The sequence below is a fragment of the Typopeltis vanoorti genome, chromosome 15 (genome assembly GCF_054136105.1).
Source record: "Typopeltis vanoorti isolate ZY-2024b chromosome 15, IOZ_Tvanoo_1.0, whole genome shotgun sequence".
Lineage (NCBI taxonomy): Eukaryota > Metazoa > Arthropoda > Arachnida > Uropygi > Thelyphonidae > Typopeltis > Typopeltis vanoorti.
The window spans coordinates 122,681,595-122,703,745 of NC_143563.1; the positions used below are offsets into that span (position 1 = coordinate 122,681,595).

Consider the following 22,151-nt stretch of genomic DNA (forward strand, 5'->3'; position numbering starts at 1 on the left):
TCGTAGTCGGCAGCAAACGTGTTAACCTTCCTTTCCATGAAACTTGACCTTCTGCAATTTAGCTCTCCAAATAGTAAGGTCATCCTCTTTCGCAATCTGAATGGCCATGATCTCAACTGGCTTCCCTTTTCCAACAAAACTGACCATATTAAAAGAGAATTGTGGATTGTTGACTCAAATTAATAATAACCTTCTTCACTCTTCAAATACTCTGGATCTCTTTATGACCAGTTCTCTTTTCCAGTTACACCATAGAAATCACCTTTCCTCTCAGCAACACAGACCATTATTCTCACAGTTTTCCCAACTACTTCCAACCTTACATTCTCTGGCACCACATAGGTGCCAATTTTTAAAAATTTTTTTTTTATGTTGGGCCCATATATGAGAGGTTGGCTGGTCAACCTATAGTACGTTAGTGCCGTATATGGGTAGTGGGATGGGAAAGGAGGAAATTGTTAATATTCAGTTTGAAAGCCTGTATATTGTATTCCTTGGGAAATACCTCAGGGGGAAGACTGTTCCACAGTACAGCAGTAGCAGGGATGAAGGAGGAGGAAAAGAAACTTGTTCTGTGGATTTCAATGTGTATTGTGAAGGGATGTTGGGAGGTGGCTGTACATGTTCCAATGGCTTTAGTACGGAGTGGGGGAATTATTGGTGTTGTTTCAGGTGAGCATTTTCCATGAAAATTGTAGAATATACAAATTGCAGAGACTAAACATCTATGTGAAAGTGGGGGGGGAGTGAGTTGGTAAGAGATGGATCATTTATAAGTCTAATTGCTCTCTTCTGTATTGAGTCAAGCATTTTGAGAGAGCTTTTAGGAGCCACATTCCAAATGTGAGAACAGTAATCAATAGCTGGGTGGATTTGCGATTTGTATGATTAACAGCTGTCTGTTTTGAAGTGAAGTAACGTCTTGAGTGAAAGAGAAAGCGTAGTTTTTTGGAAGCTGAGGATGCAATGGTTGTGACGTGTTTATGCCAGGAGAGGCTTGATGTCGTGATAATTCCGAGAAGAGAAATTTTATCTTGTTTGGGGATTTTGAGTGTTATCAAAAATAATACTGGTGGAAAATGGTTCTTTTTTGTGGGAAATAAGGCAGAACTGGGTTTTACTAGCGTTGAAGTTGACGAGGTTATCTGAACCCCATCGGAGGATGTTTTGGAGGTCTGTTAAGGGAAGTTGTGGTTGATGTTCTGTGGGTTAAAGTGAGTTGTGTAGGGTAAGGTTTATCAAATGAAAGGGAGGAGTGCAATGTGCTGTTATCTGCAAAACTGTGTATTGGGTTGGAGGTCAACTGAAGTAGGTCATTGATGTATAGAAGGAAGAGAATCAGTGAGAGAACTGAACCTTGTGGGACTCCAGCATTAGTTGGATGGTGGGAGGATGGGGAGCCATCTACCATCACACATATGGTGAATCCAGACAGGAAGCTGGCAATCCATCTGAAGAAGTACTGAGACAATCCAAATGATGGAAGTTTGCTTAGTAAGCCTTTGTGCCAAACCCAGTCAAAGGCTTTAGAGATATCAAGTGCAACTACTTGGGATTTGCCAAATTTTTCCATGGTATATGTCCAGAGATGGGTGATATATGAGAGCAGGTCGCCTGTTGATCGGCATTGGCGGAATCCGTATTGGTGGTCGCTTAATAGCTGGGTACCTTCAAGGTACAGTAATAGTTGAGAATTGACTGTTTTCTCCGTCACTTTAGATAGGATTGAGGTGAATGAGATAGGGTGGTAGTTAGATGGCAGCAATTTGTCTCCCTTTTTGGGAATGGGTTGAATAAAGGCCAATTTCCATACTTTGGGATATATACCGGTGGAGTAAGATAGTGTGTGCAGATGGTATAGGATAGGAAAAACAATGGCAAAAGTGTATGCAAGAAACAACATACTAAGAAAGCTTACCTCCTCCAAATGGGGTGCAGACCCTAGCACACTGAGATCTTCTGCCTTGGCTCTTTGCTATTCTGCTGAATATGCCTGCCCAGTATGGTCCAGATCCTGCCATGCTGAAAAACTTGATCCAGCATTGAATGAAAGCTGCCACTTAATTACAGGATGCCTGAAGCCAACACCATTAAAAGACCTGCATACTTTGGCTGGTATTGCACCCCCTTCAATTCGAAGATCTGCATTCTCAGCTGATGAAAGAAGCAGACAAATGAATGATGAATGCCATCCACTGTTCGGCCAGACCGCAGTGCCCCAAAGACTAAGATCCCGACGTAGCTTCCAGACAACTGTTGAACCATCTAAAAACCTCCCAGTGACAAGACTTCAACAATGGCTTGCACTATATCCTGAAAATAATACTGGTATTCCAACAGCCAAACATCTTCCACTTGGTGCCCACTTGGACTGGAATACTTGAAAAGCCTAAACAGACTCCGGACAACAGGACACTGCAAACAAAACCTCATCAAATGGGGCTACCTCACTAGCCCAGACAATTGTGAGTGTGGGACAACCCAGTCCATGGAACACCTTCTTTCTTGTCTCTTTCTTCCATCGCCTTGTGCAAAAGAGGACCTTTATATCCTGCACAGAAAGAACAGTTGATTGTGCAAGATACTGGAGGAACATCTGACCATGTTTATTGTATATAAGTTATCTAGAATTTCCTTTTTTTCATATTTAATTATTATTCCCTGTATAATTCACCTATCAAATCTAAGCTGATCTCATTGTGATGTATCCTGATTTGTTGTAAATCATGTTGTACCACTTACTACTGTACTACTTGTGTTTGGATACGAAATAAAATAGGATAGGAGTCAGTTCTGCTGCACAGACCTTCAGGACAATTGGAGGAATGCCATTAGGGCCAGGGTTTTTTTTTTGTATCTAATTTTGACAACAGGTTTATGATCTCTTTCCAGCAGAAGGATACAGGGGGCATTGTATGTTGGGCAGTTGGAATGACCGGGGGGCATTTGCCATCGTAGGTTATGCGTGTATTGCAGGCAAAGTGTGAAGCTAGGAGATCAGCTTTTTCTGTGGGTGATGTTGTAATTGAGCCATCTGGGTATGATAGGGGGTTTGAGTTCTCCAGAATTTCTACTCGTCTTTTCCTTCGTAGGGCTATTCTTTCCATTCATCTGACCCTTACACCTACTCTGAATGAGCTACAGAAATTATCCTCACCAGCATGAATGCCTTCATTCCCCATTCAATCCATAATCCTCATCCACTTTCCAAGCCCTGGTTCAATTGAAAGTGTATCAAAGCAGTTGAAGAAAAAATTAACTTACCATATGTGCCTCACATCAACAACTCCAGCTTTGTTCTCTGCATATACCAAAGCACACAACTTATTTTATTATTATTTTGATGATGATGATAATGGGCTACTCCAAGGAGTCCTTAGACTCATCGAAGGAGGCCCTAAGCATAATGATAAGCACTAACTAACATTTGCACAGTAACTATCATACTTTGCTTTGAACTCATTCACAGTTATGGCACCCACAACAGATTCTGGCAACCTATTTCACTCATTCACAACTCTCCACTCAAAAAATCTAGTTCTAGCATCCCTGCTAACCACACTCTTACTCAGTTTCCAAGGATGGCTCTAGTTCTCCCACCACCAAACCTGTTCTGAAAAATTTTCTTTGAATTAATCTTGTAAAAACCGTTCAGCAATTTCTATGTCTCAATCATATCAGCCCTTTTCCCGCCTGTCGACCAGTTTCTGTAACTGGCAAATCTTCAACCTGTTCTTGTAAGGTTCTTTCCATAGACCTGCTACAATATTGGTCATCACCTCTTCCAGGTGATGAGGATCCCATCATCACCTCTTCCTCATTTGCAAGAAACCTTGGTGACCTGATCTGCATGCAGTAGTCAAGATGTCATCTTACCAAGGCTCAATAAAGAGGAATGGTAATATGGTTGTCTCTGTTCATCAAAGTATTTTTCAGTAACCAAGGAATTGGATGAATTACTTCAGCCACTTTTGCAATGTGCTCCCTAAACTTTAACTCTATACACTAACACTCCCAAACCTCTGGCTTCTTCAATTTCCTGGAGTACAATACCACACTGGTGGAACTGTACTCCAGGAAATTGAAGAAGCCAGAGGTTCTGGTGAAAAGATTACCAGCTGGTAATCTTTTCATCCCCAAAATGACAACCTTACACTTTGCCACATTAAACTGACATCCATTCTCCTTTGCCCAGACTGCCAGTCTATTCAAATCATCCTGCAAAGTTTTAACATCATCACTATTAACTATTGCTCTAGCTGATTTTGCATCATCTGCAAACATCTGAACAGTTCCTCTCAGATCCTTTCCTATATCATTAATGTACAAATTAAACAGTCTTGGTCCATGAACAGAGCTTTGTGGCATGCCACTACTCATAGGCCTTCTTCTGCGCTCTTGAAGAAACTACTCTCTGATATCACTCCATCAACCACCCTCTTATTCACCTCACCAGTCCTATATCCATCCCCCATGTGCTGCAGTTTATTTATTAGAATTCCGTCAGGTATCATGTCAAAGGCTTGCAAAGTCCAGCAGTATCACTATAAACCTTTATCCAACTCAGCTGTCACTGTATTATAAAATGTGAGCAAGTTACTGAGACATGACCTACCCTTCATGACCTACCCCCCGCCCCCATAACAGAATCCCACTTCCATCTATCCATTCCTGTATTTTGCTCTTGACCAATTTCTCCAATACTGTGACAACAACTTCTGATATGCTGATCGGTCAGAAATTTGCTGCATCATTCTTGGAGCCTCTGTTATGTAATGGAACTATTTTCCCCTCGTTCCACCCCCTCAGGACTGACCCAGAGCTGAAACTTAGATTAAACAATGTGGTTAAGGGCACTGACAATTCCCTAGCAGCTTCACGTGAAACTAGAGCTGGTATTCCATCTAATCCCACAGCTGTATTCACATTGAGGTTCTGTAATATACTATGCACCTCCATTTCATTTACCTCAGTGCCCATATAAGCCTCTGCCTCTATCATTACTGCAATATCTCCACCTGGATGATATACTCTTGCAAAGTGTTCTTACAAAGCCCTTAGTGGGCCGTCTGGATGCTGTATTGAAACAGCTGGCAGCAGCAATGAAGACCTCGGGATCAACTATACCTCAAGCAGAGAAAACTAATGAGATGATAAGACAAGAAGTTGAACGGCTACAACAGCCGATGATGGACCGTCTTGATACTGTTATGCAGCAGTTGGCGGCAGTAACTGCAAAGACCTCCAAAGTAGCTCTACCTCAATCAGAGAGAAATAATGAACAAGGAGACAGAAGGGAGCCTCCTAGATGTTTTAGTTGCAATAAGATTGGACACTTAGCTTGCAACTGTGTTAGTAACAGGAGACCCTCCAATAGAAATAATAGATATGAGTCGAGGTTTGGGCACACTCCTCATAAGCATGAAGGTAAACCATGGAGGTGAGAACAATGGAATCATTAACAGCAAAAAAGGTTGAAAATGACAACTAAGGGTAAGGTATGAGGATCGCATTGTGACATATTGTTAGATACTGGTTTCCAGACCTCTGTCATCATAACAGGAGATTATTTTCAAGGAATAAAATCCTGTGTATGGCGAGGCATTTCTAATCTAAGGAAACCGATCAGACTATCGGGGTTATCGACATCCAATGTTTATGTGAACAAGAAAGTTAGAGTAAAAATATACTTACCTGAGTTTAATGTGTGTGTTTGGCAGGAGTTGTTGGTCCTCTCTTGGACATCTCGCCCACACGTACAGATAATTTTAGGAACTAACTTTCTAGAGAAGTAAAAGTTCTCATGCGATTTCTCTAGAAATGAGATATTCCTTATGGGAAATAAACGGTTTAGTAGAGGGAATGATAAATTTAAAGGTAGAAATGAGAAATCTCATGAAGAAAGAATGCAGAGTAAAAGTAATGTTGTGCTGACTGACAGAATTAATGAAGTATCTCAAAATAACCAGACTAATTCTTCAGTAACTTTAACATCTGAGGGTAACAATCAAACTGAGACTTACCAAATATCAAGCATTAAATTAGCAAACGACCAAGGCGAAACAGAAAAAAAAATTAGGGGAGGATAGTCCAAGAACAATCGGAGTAAACTACATTAAAAAAATTAATAGATCTAGAAGTTCCTATAACAGACCAAGGTGGAACAGGCACAGAAAACATGAAGTTAATATACAACCTCAGCGGCAATTTAATTATGCAATGTTCCTCTGTTTTCTTTTAATGCTTAGAAAGGCTATAAGTGGTTTGTTATGTTGGAACTTAGCACTTGCTACAAAGGCTGCACACTTACTAACAGATTATGCAAGCTCTATGAATAAATATAATGGAGAATTAATTAGGTCCAAAACGTTAAAAGATAGCAGGGAAAATAGGTGATCTTGAGAATAGAACACACAAAGAAATGAAGTGCAAATTAGGTCCAAGAGAGATACTAACGAAAGAAATAAACAAGATTGTAGTCATTCTCTCCAGAAAAATTGCAGGAAGGAAGTTGAAAGAATTTTCTTAAAAAAATTTTTTTTGGGGAGAGAAAACCTATGTAAAATCGTGTATAGAAAGATTTTTATACAAAAATACCTTATATACCGATTTTACTGGTAAACAAAATTCACTAAAAATACTTGTATGTTAATAGAGAAATTTTCATATTTTTTAATTTGGAAATAATATTTTTTGTATATTACTGAATATTGTCATTACTGGTGACTAAGTGGTTGTCTAAAGAAACCTCTTAGTCACCAGTAATTCTAGACAGATTAAGGTATTAACTAATGACCTAGGGCAACTGCAAACCTCGAAGGTCAACATTGCAAGGGGGTTTCATTGCAAGTAGTAATCCCCTAGGTATTATGTTGTCTTGCAGAACAACGTAATACCTAGGGGATTACTACTTAGCAGAGCCCAAGGTCATCAGCAAGTTTGCTACGGCAACACGAGGATTTTAGTGGTTCCTTGGTCAGCGAGAAGTTACGAGGTCATGTGAAGTTACGGGCTTGAGAAGACGACGAGGTCAGCGAGGATCGAGCAGTTACCGGGATAATATGTACGTTACGGCGACGGAGTTTTGCTAATCATCATAGAAGATGATTTGCAATCGCCAACAGGACCTACATTCCAGCCATTAGATGCCAGAAGTGCGAAACAACTAATTTAAGTTGTTCCTAGAAGAAAGTAGATACCAGAGTTCAGTGCCGCCAAGTTCCCGATGCTCGCAAAAAGTAAGAGAAGATCTCAATAATCTCGGAGAAAGTACCCGTGTTCGTTGCTTAAGGTCGGAAGGTAATAGAAGGAAACGATTCCAAGGATCAATCAGAGAGGACCAGACAACTGTTTTAAAGTAAGATCTTTGTATTGTTTTAGCTATAGACAGAATTGTGACGGTGACTTGTAGAGTTTGTTTGTTATGATATTTGAGGACTTTGGGCTTTATACTAACCTTTGAATGGTCTTGTTAAATTATACTTGAGAGAAAACTTGGCTAATTGTTAAGGTGAAATATCGCATGTTTAATATTATTGCTAGTAGCTATGCCTGAGTTTGTTTAAGCGAGATTGCTTTAAGTGTGATAAGGTGTTAACAAAGGATATATTATAGATACGTGGTCTTACAAGAATTGTCTTCATAAGAGTAGTAATTGTGAATTGTATTGAGAATTGTCTTTGAAGCATAGAACCTGATTTACTTGAATCTTTAGTTTTAACCTTTTGTACATTTCCTTGATGATAAATTGTTTTCATGTTTAAATAACTTGCCTGATTTCTATTTCCAATGCACTACTCATTAATTCGAATCTGTGTGTCCTAAAGTTAGATTGCCACGACTGTAGATTAGTAAATATACGTTGATAGATTTAGTGATAGATAAGAGAGGAAAGTTCCGTGCATTTTACTGTGCGTTATTCTTTTGGAGGGAGATTCAACTCCTACCCACAAATTTGGTGGCGCAGCTGGAAACTAAATAAATTTTCCAAATTCAGTTGAGAATAAACACCAGTAGGTTAGACAAAGAGATTGGCTCCAGCCAGAGGCAATTTCTTTGTTCTGTAAGTTTTGCACACGCGAGCTTTATTATTTGCGGCCATAAGTCAGAAGTATTGTAAAGGTGAAGAAGAAAGGTTTAAACGAAATAACTATAGTTTTTACAAAGGTGCAGAAGATGAGATATATATATATGAAGATTTGATAACATTTTAATTAGATAATAATAAAATAAAAACATTTTAACACTACAAAGTTGGTACCATCAGCAGGAAAGGTCACGACATCGGTGTTTTGGCTTGCTAAAGGCATTTTGTTTATTAATTATCTTGAAAAGGGTAAAACAATAACTGGGGAATGTAATTCCGATCTTTTAACCAGACTAGATGAAAAAATTTGTGAGAAAAGACTCGGTTTGCAGAAGAAAAAAATCATCTTTCATTAGGACAATGCACCTGCCAACGAAGGTGTTTTCGCAATGGGAAAATTAAGGGATCTGCACTATGAATTGTTGGAATATCCACCCTATTCCCCAGATTTGACTCTCTGACTTCTATCTCTTCCCAGAACTAAAACTCTTCCTCGCTGGTCAGTGTTTCTCTTCAAATCAAGAGGTGATTGCAGCTGTAGAGGAGTATTTTGCAGATCTTACTGAGAACCACTACAGGGACAGGATAATGGCACTGGACCATCGCTGGAATAAATGTATTAGTCTTCAGGGAAATTATGTTGAGAAATAAAAATAATTTTGAAATTATAAACTCGTTTTTTCATTATTAGGCCGAGAACTTTTCAGACCACTCTAGTAAATATCAATATCAATTTTAGTGGAGTGATATGGAAATTTTGCAGAAATAATATTTAAAGATAAGAGTCTACTTTCAAATTACTCACAATTGCCATTACCTCTGTCTTCTCTAAAACAGTGGAGAAAGTCATAAGTAGGCAGCTTCTCCACTACTTAAAACCCACCAATTATTCAGTGACCACATTATGGATTCTGCCATTCAACATCCACAGGTGACCTCATGGCTTACCATCACCCATCACTGGACATGTGCTATGAAAAAGTTTGTAAAACTTATGCTGTCACTCTCAACATTTCCAGAGCTTTTGACTGTGTCTGGCATGAAGCACTGCTAAATAAAATACTATCTTCGGTCTTCCTGCCTCACTCTGTAATTGGGTTGCAGCTACCTCTCTGTTTGTTCACTGTGTGTCATGGTAGATCGATCCCTCTTTTTGAGCTTCACCTACAATGCAGGAGCTGATCCTATCACCTGTCCTATATATCCTATTCTCTTTATTTTGTATACATAAATGACCTATCACAGTCACCACTAATCTTGTCCACAGTTTTGCAGATGATAGTACTCTCCATTCATCAATATCATTTGACAAATCTTGCAGTTTCTGATATCCCATGCTAAAAGATTATCTACAACTAGTGCCTTAAACATTGATCTACGTGCTCCCCTTCAGTGGGGCATGGACAATCTTTTCACATTCAATGCCATCAAAATACAGTCTTTCCTTTTCTCTCACAAAAAGAGATCTCAGCTCACCTACCCTTACCCTCAGTAATACACACTCAGTAAGACATCACCAGACAAGATCAGACTTCTTGTCTGGTGATTTGTCTGGCATAAACACATCAGATCAGTAGCCTTCTCTGCATCCAAAAACCAAGCATTCTCTTTCGTTTAAGACATACTATTTTACACTTAACTACATGGTGTCTGGGCCAGAGGTATCCAAAAATACACGCATCTCAGCATCTATAAAGTTTATTAAAATAATTTTTGTTAATATAATGAGTAAATTAAGGGGATAAAAATCTCTTATTATTTTACAGCCAGTATGCGAAACTCTAAGATCGAAAACTATGATCTAAGAGTTTCATGCCCACGAACTGTCGGCGAATCCAAGTGTAAGTGACCACCTGGTAGTACCACCCCAAGGCAACTCGAAGCAAAGGTGGAGCAAGATCCCTCACTATCCTTGATATTTTCTCATAATGTAAAAACACACAGCTCCAAGGAAATGTAATACTGCTGTACATTATGAGGAGAGGTCACTACCCAGACCGGTTTCAACCTTTTTTGAGGTCTCATCAGTGAGTAGCTAGACCTGGATGATATCAAAGTTTAAGTGAAAAGAACTTACATACCTTCACTATACGAATGCCAGAAAGGTATGCCCATATATTATATTATAACTAAGATGAAAAGCCAAACGGCTATTTTTCTGGCGAAGTGAATTAAATTAAGGGGATAAAAATCCCTTATTATATTACAGCCAGTATGTGAGACCTCAAAAAAGGTTGAAACCAGTCTGGGTAGTGACCTCTCCTCATAATGTACAGCAGTATTACATTTCCTTGGAGCTGTGTGTTTTTACATTATGAGAAAATATCAAGGATAGTGAGGCAGCTTGCTCCACCTTTGCTTCGAGTTGCCTTGGGGTGGTACTACCAGGTGGTCACTTAAACTTGGATTTGCCGATAGTTCGTCGGCATGAAACTCTTAGATCGTAGTTTTCAATCTTAGATTTTCGCATACTGGCTGTAAAATAATAAGGGATTTTTATCCCCCTAATTTAATTAACTTTGCCAGAAAAATAGCCGTTTGGCTTTTCATCTTAGTTATAATATAATATATTGGCACACCTTTCTTGCATTTGTATATTGAAGGTATGCAAGTTCTTTTCACTTGAACTTTGATATCATCCAGTTCTAGTTACTCACTGATGAGACCTCAAAAAAGGTTGAAACCGGTCTGGGTAGTGACCTCTCCTCATAATGTAAAGCAGTATTACATCTCCTAGGAGCTGTGTGTTTTTACATTATGAGAAAATATCAAGGATAGTGAGAGAGCTTGCTTCACCTTTGCTTCGAGTTGCCTTGGTGTGGTACTACCAGGTGGTCACTTACACTGGGATTCGCTGATAGTTTGTCGGCATGAAACTTTTTAGATCGTAGTTTTCGATCTTAGAGTTTTGCATACTGGCTGTAAAATAATAAGGGATTTTTATCCCCTTAATTAATTTTGCCAGAAAAATAGCCATTTGGCTTTTCATCTTAGTTATAATATAATATAATGAGTAATTCACCAAATTTTTATGGAGGTTAGTAAAATTCAATGTGGGCACCTTTTGTAGCTCAACAAATGTTAAAACGATACCTCAAGCTCTTGCCAAGCCTTTCCAGCATCTGAGGCATTATTATAGCAACTGCTGCAATGTTATGCTGTTTCAAATCAACCAAATCTTGAACTTTTTCTGGTAAACACAGTCTTTAATAAAGCCCCATGCAAAAAATGTCCAATGGAGTCATATCCGAAGATCTAAGTGGTCAGGCAGTTGGGCCTCCTTTTCTGATCCAGCATCCAAGAAATGCCATTTTTGTGCATGCACACTGGTGATCTTGATAGTGTGAAAAACAAATCTTGGAGAGATTTCCTATCGACTGAGCTTTAGTTGGGGAAAATATAGTGAGTGCTTCTTGCATTACAAGGCGTTATTTTGGGATACCTCTAGTATATACACCCTGTATATACAAATCCCAAATCTGTCCTTCATAGAATACTGATCATGTGTTTTGGGATCGTGCACCCGAAGTTTGCCTAAAAATCCTTTATGCTGTCAAGCTCATAGGGATCACTCTTTTACAGATTCACTTCAACCTCTGTCTAACTGATGCAGTGTTTTCAGCACTGTCTATTCTACAGGTACTTTCTTCAGTGGTCATTGCCCTGATGAAATGGCAACCATCATTCCTCCACTTTCTGTTGCAACTGTTAATACAAGAGCAGTAGCTAACCAGCATCCATTTACAGTGCATCTGCAAACACATAAACCTGCTCTCCTCTTTCTCTTTTATTCCATCCACCTCTGGAACAGCCTTCCTGATGATGTATTCTCAAACAACTACAGCTTGCAACTCTTTAATAAAAACTTCAGTAAAGTTCTGTCTTTCTAATCTGCACCTACACATGTCCCTTATACCATGAAAGACATGTGCTTATAAATCTTTCAGTCTCTTGTGTATGTGATCAAAATAAAATAAAATAAAAATTATAGTTGTATGTTAATGCTGATTTCCTTTAATTACAAGTTTTCCTTAATTCAAAATGATTAATTTTCTGCTTTCATTTCTTAATAGATTTAATTTGTAAAAAAAACGAATAAGAATGAGATTTATGTGATTATAGGCAGGACGAGTGGAAGTAAATGCAGGAAAAGTTACAGGCCACAAAGGATCAGTTTTAGATTTAAAATGGAATCCTTTTAATGACAATATAATTGCATCCTCTTCAGATGATTGCACAGTAAGTACTTTCTCTGTATAGCTGCTGAGAATTTTGTTAAACTCTTTAAATAATATTGACAGTTTAATGTAAATAATAATGAGAGGCATTACCTTATTGATTGAAATTCATTTGAATTATATTCAGTGGATATCTGTTATGCATTAAGTCAAACTTCACATACTTCGAATATTGATTTTAATATAACAGAGAATGGGTGGGCAAGAGGAGCAGGGAAACGGGGAGGCTCAGGGTGGACAGGGGTACACAGCGTGAGAAAGGTGGATGCTCCAAGAGGAGGTGAGAGCATGTGTAGGCAGGAAAGAAATAGGATGACCAAGGATCAAGATGAAACAGATGGAATTGTAAAGGGTTCTGAAATGAAGAAGCAGAATGGGAAATGGCCCCAGTCTACCATGGAGAGATCACATCGAGTGAGGGGTATCAGTGGAACTAGCTGTAGATCCATAAAGGAGCTGTTGTGTTTGTATACCAATGCTGTTGTGTTTTGGATAATGATCTAAAATTTAGGGGACACATCGCCAAAATTGTGAAGACAACACAAAGCCTTCTGGGAATGATACAAAGGACACTGACGTGTAGAAGTAGGGAGGTTCTTGTTCCATTGTATAAGGCTTTGATTAGGCCACACATGGACTATTGTGCCCAGATTTGGTCACCGGGTTTTCAGAAGGATGAAGAGATGTTGGAAAGGGTCCAAAGGCAACTGACTGATCTGACCTCTGGAATGTTGAGTATGAGGAAAGATTGAGAAGATTTTATTTGCAGAGTCTAGTGGAGAGAAGGAAGAGGGAAGATATGATAGAGACCTACAAGTTGGTAAGGGGTTGTTATAAGATCAATGGTGGAGAAGTTCTACAGAGAATAGTGGGCGATCAGGGGATAACCAAAGGTCATCCCTGGAAACTGTATGAAGAGGGTGTGAGTAGGGAAGTGAGAGGCAGGTTTTTTTCGTGCAGAGTTGTGAATGATTGGAATGCCTTGCCTGAGAGTGTGGTGTCTGCAAGGAGTTTGAGTGTGTTTAAGACACATTATGATGAGATGTGTGTGTGTGATAAAAGGACCTCCCAGATGAGTCTTTGACTCCATGAGGTCTTGTTTAATAATAATAATAATAACAGTTCAATAAATTTGCCAAAGCTTGTGAAACTTCACTGAATCCCATGGTATATGGAAAGAGAACAATAGTTACACACTTAGTGATGGATCCCATGTTAGTCTTGAATTTTGTATTAACAGAAAGAACTAAAGTAAATTTACTTTATGTATTTTGATTTGGTCTTCATACCATCACTGAAAAATAGAAATATTAGTAATACTGATTAATGCATAAACAAAGTTACAAACTGATGGAAAAACTTTCTCTCTCTATTTCACCATCTTCTGTTTCCATTTGATTTTGCGCATTAATACATGCTACTGCACTGTTGAAAGTATCAGTAGCATGTATTAATGGAATCATGTGTCTTGACAATTTGCTTTTTTGCAGTGTTCTCAACTGCAATTGCCAAAAATGCCATACTAATTTCCTCTATACTGTGCAGATTTCGCAGCTGCACAATAAAGGGATACTGGGCAGCTGCTGCTTTTGTGTTAAACAGGTGCATTGTAAAAGACTTTGGGATTTTTTTTGAATGTAGTGTATAAGATTAAGTTAATTTGTTGTAGCTTTTTGTTGTTTATGAGTGTATGATAGAGTGAGTAGTTTAGATTTTAAGAAAAAGTTATACATATTGTTTTAAAATAGATTTAATCAGTATGGGGTCATTGTGTGATAGAATAATGCATCCAAGTCCTTGCTGGGACCAGGGCTCCAAAAATATAACTTAAATCTAAATATTATTATAGGCAATGCTTAAAAATTGAATGTTATGATAACGAAATAAAGTAATATATTCTTTAATTCTTACTATATATTACACCAGTGGCGGCCTGCACATAAGCACTGCGACGCTGCAGCACCCCAAAGGAAAAAATGAAAACTTTAAATTTTGTTTGTGTTTATAAATAATAACAGTACTTACAACATTATATAAATGCAATACAACATGTTATAGGTTACAGCTGATGTTTCGACAGTGATTGAATAGTTAATAATTGGAATTGTTTGATTAACTCTTTAGATTACGAAACAAATACACTGTGATCTAACACAGTGTCGATATTATCATGTTCAACCAATCACAGTCAGACTCGCCGATATTCGTTTGCGCTTGTGATTGCATGTTACTAGTCATTCCGACACTGCTCGTTTGAGCAGTGTATCTTATGTTTGTGCGTGTTATTTCTGTGTGTGCTTGTCTGTGGTGCGGGTGAACTATTTTTTGCAAATCTTATTTTATTTTGTTAAAATTACACATAATTATTTATTTATTATAGATACTAAGCTGAATTATGACGAGTGTCACTGTTGAAAATATGAAAAGAATTATATTCTTTTTTTTTCAATTATCATTACACGAAAAAAATACACTGCGATCTAACACAGTGTGAGAATTATCACGTTTGGCCAAATGCATCCATCTCGCCGATATTCGTTTGCGCTTATGATTGCACGTTACAAGCCATTCCGACACTGCTTGTTTGGGCAGTGTATTGTATGCTTGCATGTTATTTTTGTGAGATACAAAACTTTTATTATTGGTGTTTGTTCGTAGTGAGGGTGAAATATTTTTAATAAAGCAATTTTTTGATATGTAAATTTTTTTATTAATAAATTGGTTACTGATTAGGAAAAAAATATTTATTTTTTTTATTTTTTTTATTTTGTATATGAAGCACTCCCATTTAAAATTTCACCCCCCCCCTACTGTATTACACATATTTATGCAGAAATATGCTTTCCTTTAATATGAGTTTAAAATATACATCACAATGCAGCTCATCACAATTCAGTTTGTTTTCTTTTGTTTATTATTCATAATGATGAAGGGTGAATTTATAAAAATTATCCATAAAGAAGAATTTATTAGGAAAGACAAATAATAGAATTCATGAAAACAAGGAAGTAGGTAGCAATCGCTATTGAGCCAGACTCGCTTTTCACGTTGCACACAGTCATGTAATCTGGTATTGGAGTTGTCTTTGCAAGAATTTATTTTTTAAATAAAAGTATTAAAAAGCATTTTGGTTGTAAAATTTTCAAGCATTTAACTACACTAAGCTAGTTCATGTTATGAGCTGTGAAAGTAAGCTTAGGACAATACTAAATTACAGTTGTATGTACTACAGTATTTAATTAGATTGTGCCAGTTTTAACTTTTGTATTTATAATTACTAGCTAATTTTGTTAATGAAATTACGTAGGGAGGAAAGCACAATTACTTTTTTTTTTAACATTATCAACATGCTGGTTGATAATATTAGGTTAACTTATTGTAGATTTTGTTTTAAACGGATGTCTGATTACTGAGTTATTTAGTTTGTATGTAAACCTGTGATTTTTTTTTTTTTTTTTTTTTTAATATGATATATTCAGCATGGCCCCAATGCATGATAAAACAGTGTTGGCAAATACCATGTTGTCAGGTGATTTGAAGAGAAAAATAGCAGGCAGTCCTAACTAATAATAAAGACTGAGTGAACAAAAAAGAAAAATGAGGAGAAAATTATGTATGGCGACTCAGTGATCACGGCAGTATTTAATGAAAGTGCAACAAAATCGTGTTTCCCTGGTGCAAAAATTCATGATATCTATGCCATCCAGATGCAAAAAGGTAAGGTGAAGGAATTGATTGTCTTGGTTGGCACAAATGATTTGAGAGGCAATAAGTGTTCTTTGAGGGATGATGTAAAGGAGTTTTTGAAGAGGCAAAACTGAAAAGCTAGACCATGAAGACTATCAGTTTCCTGCCGTGCTATGATAGAGGCAAACTGAGGAGGAGGAGGAGAGCGTTGATAGCCAATTAATTAATACATACGTTGTACAGAAGGAATAATGTAGGATTTGTGGATGTGGTCTGTGTTCGATGGAAAGAAGGACTTGTGTAATGTTGATGAACTGCATCTAAATGGTTTTGGAGTTAGGTGTCGAGAGAGAGAGAGCTTTGTTCACCAAGCATGCTGAATCTCAAATTCAGAGTGGAAGCAGGTGGGTTTGCATGAAGGCACCCATGAGGAGAGTGAGTGTGAGAATGACCAAGTGTGAAATCTAGTCTCTCAAGCAAAAATAATGAATAGGGTTGTCAATTGAGGAAGTAAAGGTGAGTGGGTTCCCAAAGGCATGCTGCAGTTTCTATATACTAATGCCAGAACTATTGGGAATGACAGGGAGGAGTTTTTGGCATTGGTTAATGCAACCTTGCCAAAAGCTATAGGTATTAATGAGACTTGGCTAAGAGCAGATGATGTAGTTACAGGGATAGAATGTGTAGGGTTTTGGTAATATCAGGGAAAATAGGATGGGGGAAGGGATACTGCTAATGATAGCAAGTGAATTGCAGCCAAAAGAATAAGAGGTAGGCGAGAATGTGGCTGTTCATTTGAAGCAGTATGGTATGAGATCAAGGCCAGTAAGACAAAATATACAATTGGTTGTTGCTATAGGCCCAGGGAGTTCAACAGATGATCCAGAAGACATGCATCAGCAAATTAGTACAGTGAGTATAGGTAGAATGATTATTGTGGAGGATTTCAACCATGCACTGGAAGAAAGAAAGATCACATAGCAGGAAGGAAATGGAATTTATACACCTACTGAGAGATAATTACTTGAGGCAACAAATGTGAGGAAGTGAGAGTATTGCACTTGGTCATAGGATCAGAAAAGCTATCCAGAACCAAGGTTGCCCCATTGCCTCCGATTGGCAAAAGCGACCATGCAGTCGTGACTTGGGAGATTGTAAAACATGAGGCATTAAAACATGAGGAATATTCTGTCAAGAAGGGGTATATGTGGCTCTTTTGCAGTGTTCTCAACTGCAGTTGCCAAAAATGCCATACTAATTTCCTCTATACTGTGCAGATTTTGCAGCTGCACAATAAAGGGATACTGGGCAGCTGCTGCTTTTGTATTAAACAGGTGCATTGTAAAAGACTTTGGGATTTTTTTTGAATGTAGTGTATAACATTAAGTTAATTTGTTGTAGCTTTTTGTTGTTTATGAGTGTATGATAGATTGAGTAGTTTAGATTTTAAGAAAAAGTGAATACACGGCAGGTGATTATGACAAGCTTAGGACGGAAGCTTAAATCTGTACCATGGCATAAAACAACGTAAGGATGCTAGTAGTGTATGGGAGAGAGGAAAGAGGGCAAAGTAATTCCCTTGCATAAGAAAGGTTCTAAGACTGCAATGGAAAATTATAGATCAATCATTATCACCAGGTGTGGTGGTAAAAGTACTGGAAAAATTGGTCAAAAAGAGAATTCAAGAATGGGTGGATAAAGATATGATACTGTATGAGGGGCAATATGGCTTTGTGAAAAGTAGGTCATGCCTTAATAATTTACCAATTTTTTATAATAGAATAACAGCTGAGTTGGATAAAGGAAATGGCTATATGATGATTCTGCTGGATTTCACAAACACATTTGACAGAATACCATATGGAACTCTGTTATGCAAATTAGAACAAATGGGGATGGATATGACATGTAAAGTGGATAGGAGGGTAGGTGGATAGGCTGGATAGATATCAAAAAGTGGTATATGCAGGGACAGAATTGAGGCAAAAACAGGTGACTAGTGTTGTGCCATAAGGTTCAGTGCTGAACCATGGCTGTTGAATTTGTACATAAATGATATAGGAAATAACTCGAAAGGAAATGTATTCAGTTGTTTGTTGATGATGCAAAATTAGGTAGAGTAATAGTTAATCAAGGTGAAGTGTGGAGAGCTTGCAAAACAATTTAAATAGGCTGTCAGTATGGGCAAAACATAATGGGTGTCTGATCTAGCACCGTCAAACCCTGAGTCCCCTCCATCGCATGCTGTTTGAAGTCTCTTTTAATAAATTGAATAAATGTGAATAAATTCCACTTCCATAATTACTAAAATAAAGAGCCAAAAGGCTTCAGTTCAGCAATTTAAAATTATATAAGCAAAGGTGGATATTAGATCTATAAAAGTTTCATAAGGTAAGTTGACCAGAGAGCTTACAGGATTACACTCACACCATTCACGAGTTGCCTTACGAAACTTTCATAGTTTCTACGTTCGGCATTTGAAATAATGCTGAATTTAATATCCACTTTGCTTATATAATTTTATTTTGCTGAACTGAAACCTTTTGGCTCTTTATTTTAGTAATTACTTTTATGCACCGACCGAGAATTCGCTTATGAAAAATACATTTCTCTGACATTTCAAGTTCCTTAGTACAATGAGAGTTTTTGCTCTCTAGGACAATTAAGGTTTCTGCCAGGTCTCTGAAGAGAACCAACAAGTTTGAAACAGCTGCCAGGCCAATGAGACCTTATGAAAATGGGCTAATAAAAGGCAAATATATAAATGCTTGGGCGGCTCCTATGTCTTCTAAGTAGTCCACACTAAGGCAACTTGTGAATGCCGCTGGGGAGTGTATTCTTATGAAACTTTCATAGTTTCTACATTCAGCTTTGAAATAATGCTGGATCTAATATCCACTTTACTTATATAATTCCATTTCCTTCCATCTGTTTGATCTTTCCTTCTTCTAATCTATGTCCATCATAGTGAAGCCCCCCCCCCCCCCACATAATAATTACTTGACCTACACTTACTGTGTAGGTCAAGTAATTTACCAATGCATTACCTTCCTCATCTTCCCTTAAACCTGGCCTACAGCAGCAGCAAGCAGTGTATTATTCGTCCTATTGGTCTTTATCTCACATCAGACTGCCTCAATCCCCATCTTCCTGATCTACTCTTTTTGGCTGCAATTCAACAGTTATCATTAGCAGTACTCTTCTCCCATTGTACTCTGTCCTCTCTGAAATACCCCCCCCCCCCATGCTATTCTTGCAGTTACATCATTTGCTAACAACCAAGGCTCATTGATGCCTATAACTTTGTGTAAGATTGCACCATGCCATAAACTCTTCTGTTTATTCATATTATATAAACCGGGATATTGGTATATATTCATATTATATAAGGAGATGATACAGTTTATATAAAACTTTTACTTTATATAAAAGTACTATATAAATTGTAGCAACCTCTTAGGACTGTAATTACCTTAACTGCCACAGAGAATTGCGGCAATGTTGAGGAGAACACTGATCACAAGAGATAAAAGTGTGCTGGTCCCATGGTATAAAGCTTTGATCAGAACACATCTGGATTTCTTGCTCAGATCTGTTCACTGGGATTTGAAGGAGGGATGAAGTAACCTTGGAGAGAGTGCAGAGATGGATACTTTGTACAGTAGTAATATCAAAAGTGATGTCACTACTGTACAAAGTTGATTGAGGATAGACTTGTGGACATGCAGACTGTAGAGTTTGATAGATAGCAAAAGGGGAAAGAATATGATTGAGACATTTCAGCTGTTGAAGGATTATTTTCTTATTAACACTGAGGATTTTTCATATGATAGAATTGAGGGAGAGGAATGAGGACAAGAGGCCATCCCTGGAAATTGCAAAAGGAGGTGGTGAGTAAAAGGGTTAGAAGTAAGTTTTTCGCATTGAGAGTGGTAGGAGTGTGGAATGCATTGCCTGAGAGGGTGGTTAACTTGCAGACTGTGGATAATTTTAAGGAGTGGTATGATAGACTTTGTGTTCACTAGTATTGACCTTCTGCAATGAGTCTTGTGATTCTATGGGGTGGGGGGGGGATAATCATCATCATCAAATTCCTGACATATACCCTGAAGGGGTGTACAGGATATGATAGTACTACATGAAAAACTTACATCACCACTAACTTCCTATCTACAGTTTTCCTTCAAATCAATTTGTTACCTGTCAAGATTCCAATATTTTCAGATTTTATATTTCTTTCTTCTAAGGTGCTTTTTACTGTATCAATCCACCTATATCTCAGTCTTCCTCTGGGTTTTCCTGCTAAATTAGCAGAGAATGCTTGTTTTGCTAATCTTTCCCATTCTGTGACCATACCTCTGGTATATCATAGGTGGTATACCTAAGATTAGCTCTGCTAACACATTCCTGGATGCCAACAATGTCAAGTTCTTTCCTAATATCCTTGTTTTTAATATGATAGTGCCATTGATGCCATCTGTTCACACTCTAATCTTTCTCAGGACTGTCATATCTGCAGTCTACTCTTTTAGTCAAGTGTTTTATTTCTAATCCATCTCTCATATCCATAAGTTAAAATTGGCTTGAACATTGTCTTGTATACAGCTAATTTAGTGTTTTGACTAATTTCTCTCATTCCATATAAATTTATTCAGTTGACTTCCTACCAAACCAGCTTTGTTGATTCTATTGTCTATTTCCATTTTTAGTGATAATGATGGTAAACTAAACTGTGCTTAAGTAAATGAAATAATTTCTTGTTCTATCCATTCACAATGGTTGATATTTTCATTGTTTCTGCCTAATTTCATTGTCTTTTCTCTTGTTATTGCTGATCTTCATACCATATCTATTACAATAGTTATTCAATTTAGTCAGGGAATCTTCAGACTTGTACTGGATTTATTTAAAAGTATCTGCATAAAGTGAAGATCCTCATTTCTATCATGATATTGCCATTGATCATCTGTTCACACGCCTAATCTTTCTCAGCACTCTCATATCTGGGGGGGGGGGGTCTCTAGTCTTTCGTCAAGTGTTTTGTTTGTAACCTAGTTCTCAGATCCATAAGTTAAAATTGGTTTGAACACTGTTTTGTGTACAACTAATTTCTTTCTTATTCCATATACATTTATTCAGTTGACCTCCTACAATTACCGACTTGATTCTGTTGTCTGTTTCCATATTTAATTTACTGTCTTCACTAAAAATTGTGCCTAAGTAGCTGAAATGTTTTACTTCTTCTATAGGTTCTCCATTCAAGATGCAGTTGATATTTTCAAGGTTTCTGCCTATTTTCATTGTCCTTTGTCTTGATATTGCTTATTTTCATACCAAATTTATTACAACAGTCATTCGCTTCAGTCAAGGAATCTTCAGACTTGAACTGGATTTATTTAAAAGTACAACATCATCTGCATAAAGTAAAGAGCTGAGATTACCATATCTAATTTTGATATCAAGTTTAATGCCACTTTCCTTCATAATGTAATCCATGTAGATATTGAATAACAGAGGGGATAATATACATCCTTGTCTGACAAGAGATTTAACATTAAACCATCTTTTTTGTACTTCTTCCAATTCTAACTGCTGACTTACAACTCAAATAAAGACTAAGTATTGCTTGATTATAATGCCCCATTGACAACATACAACTGTAGCATTTTGAATAGCTTTTCTCTTTGCACCTTGTCATATGTCTTTTCCAGATCTACAAAACTTAAATACAGATTTTTGTTAAATTCCCATGATTTTTCAACTATTTGTTGTAAAGTGAAAATCTGTTCTTCACCAAGCTTCCCTTCCACAATCCTTCTCAAACATTTTTCAAGTATACTTGCATCAATCTTACCAGAAACTCAGTTAGAGAAATACCTCTGCAATTCTCACATTCAATTTTATTTTCCTTTTTATATATGGGTTCTGTGAGAGCTCTACTCCAATCATTTGGAATTTGTCCTTCTGTCCAGGCCTTCTGAACTATTCAGTGGAGCCATTGTAAGAGTTTGCATTTCTGGTCGAATATCATCTACTACAGCTGCCTTAACACATTAACATTTCAGACTATTGATGGCATTTTCTACTTCAAGTATGGATATGTATTCCTGATGACATGTCTTGAGTTTATTACCACTGTG

General features: G+C 37.5%; 1 protein-coding gene across 4 annotated transcripts in view; it reads left to right on the forward strand.

Moving 5' to 3' along the window:
• Window positions 1–22,151, forward strand: part of LOC150099115 (coronin-2B-like) — a 565,643-nt gene that overhangs the window by 144,309 nt on the left and 399,183 nt on the right. For all 4 annotated transcript variants that reach the window (XM_090404927.1, XM_090404925.1, XM_090404924.1 and 1 more), the window contains one exon: window positions 12,209–12,325. In XM_090404927.1, coding sequence (XP_090261053.1) covers window positions 12,209–12,325 — 117 coding nt within the window. The remainder of the gene's footprint in view (window positions 1–12,208; window positions 12,326–22,151) is intronic.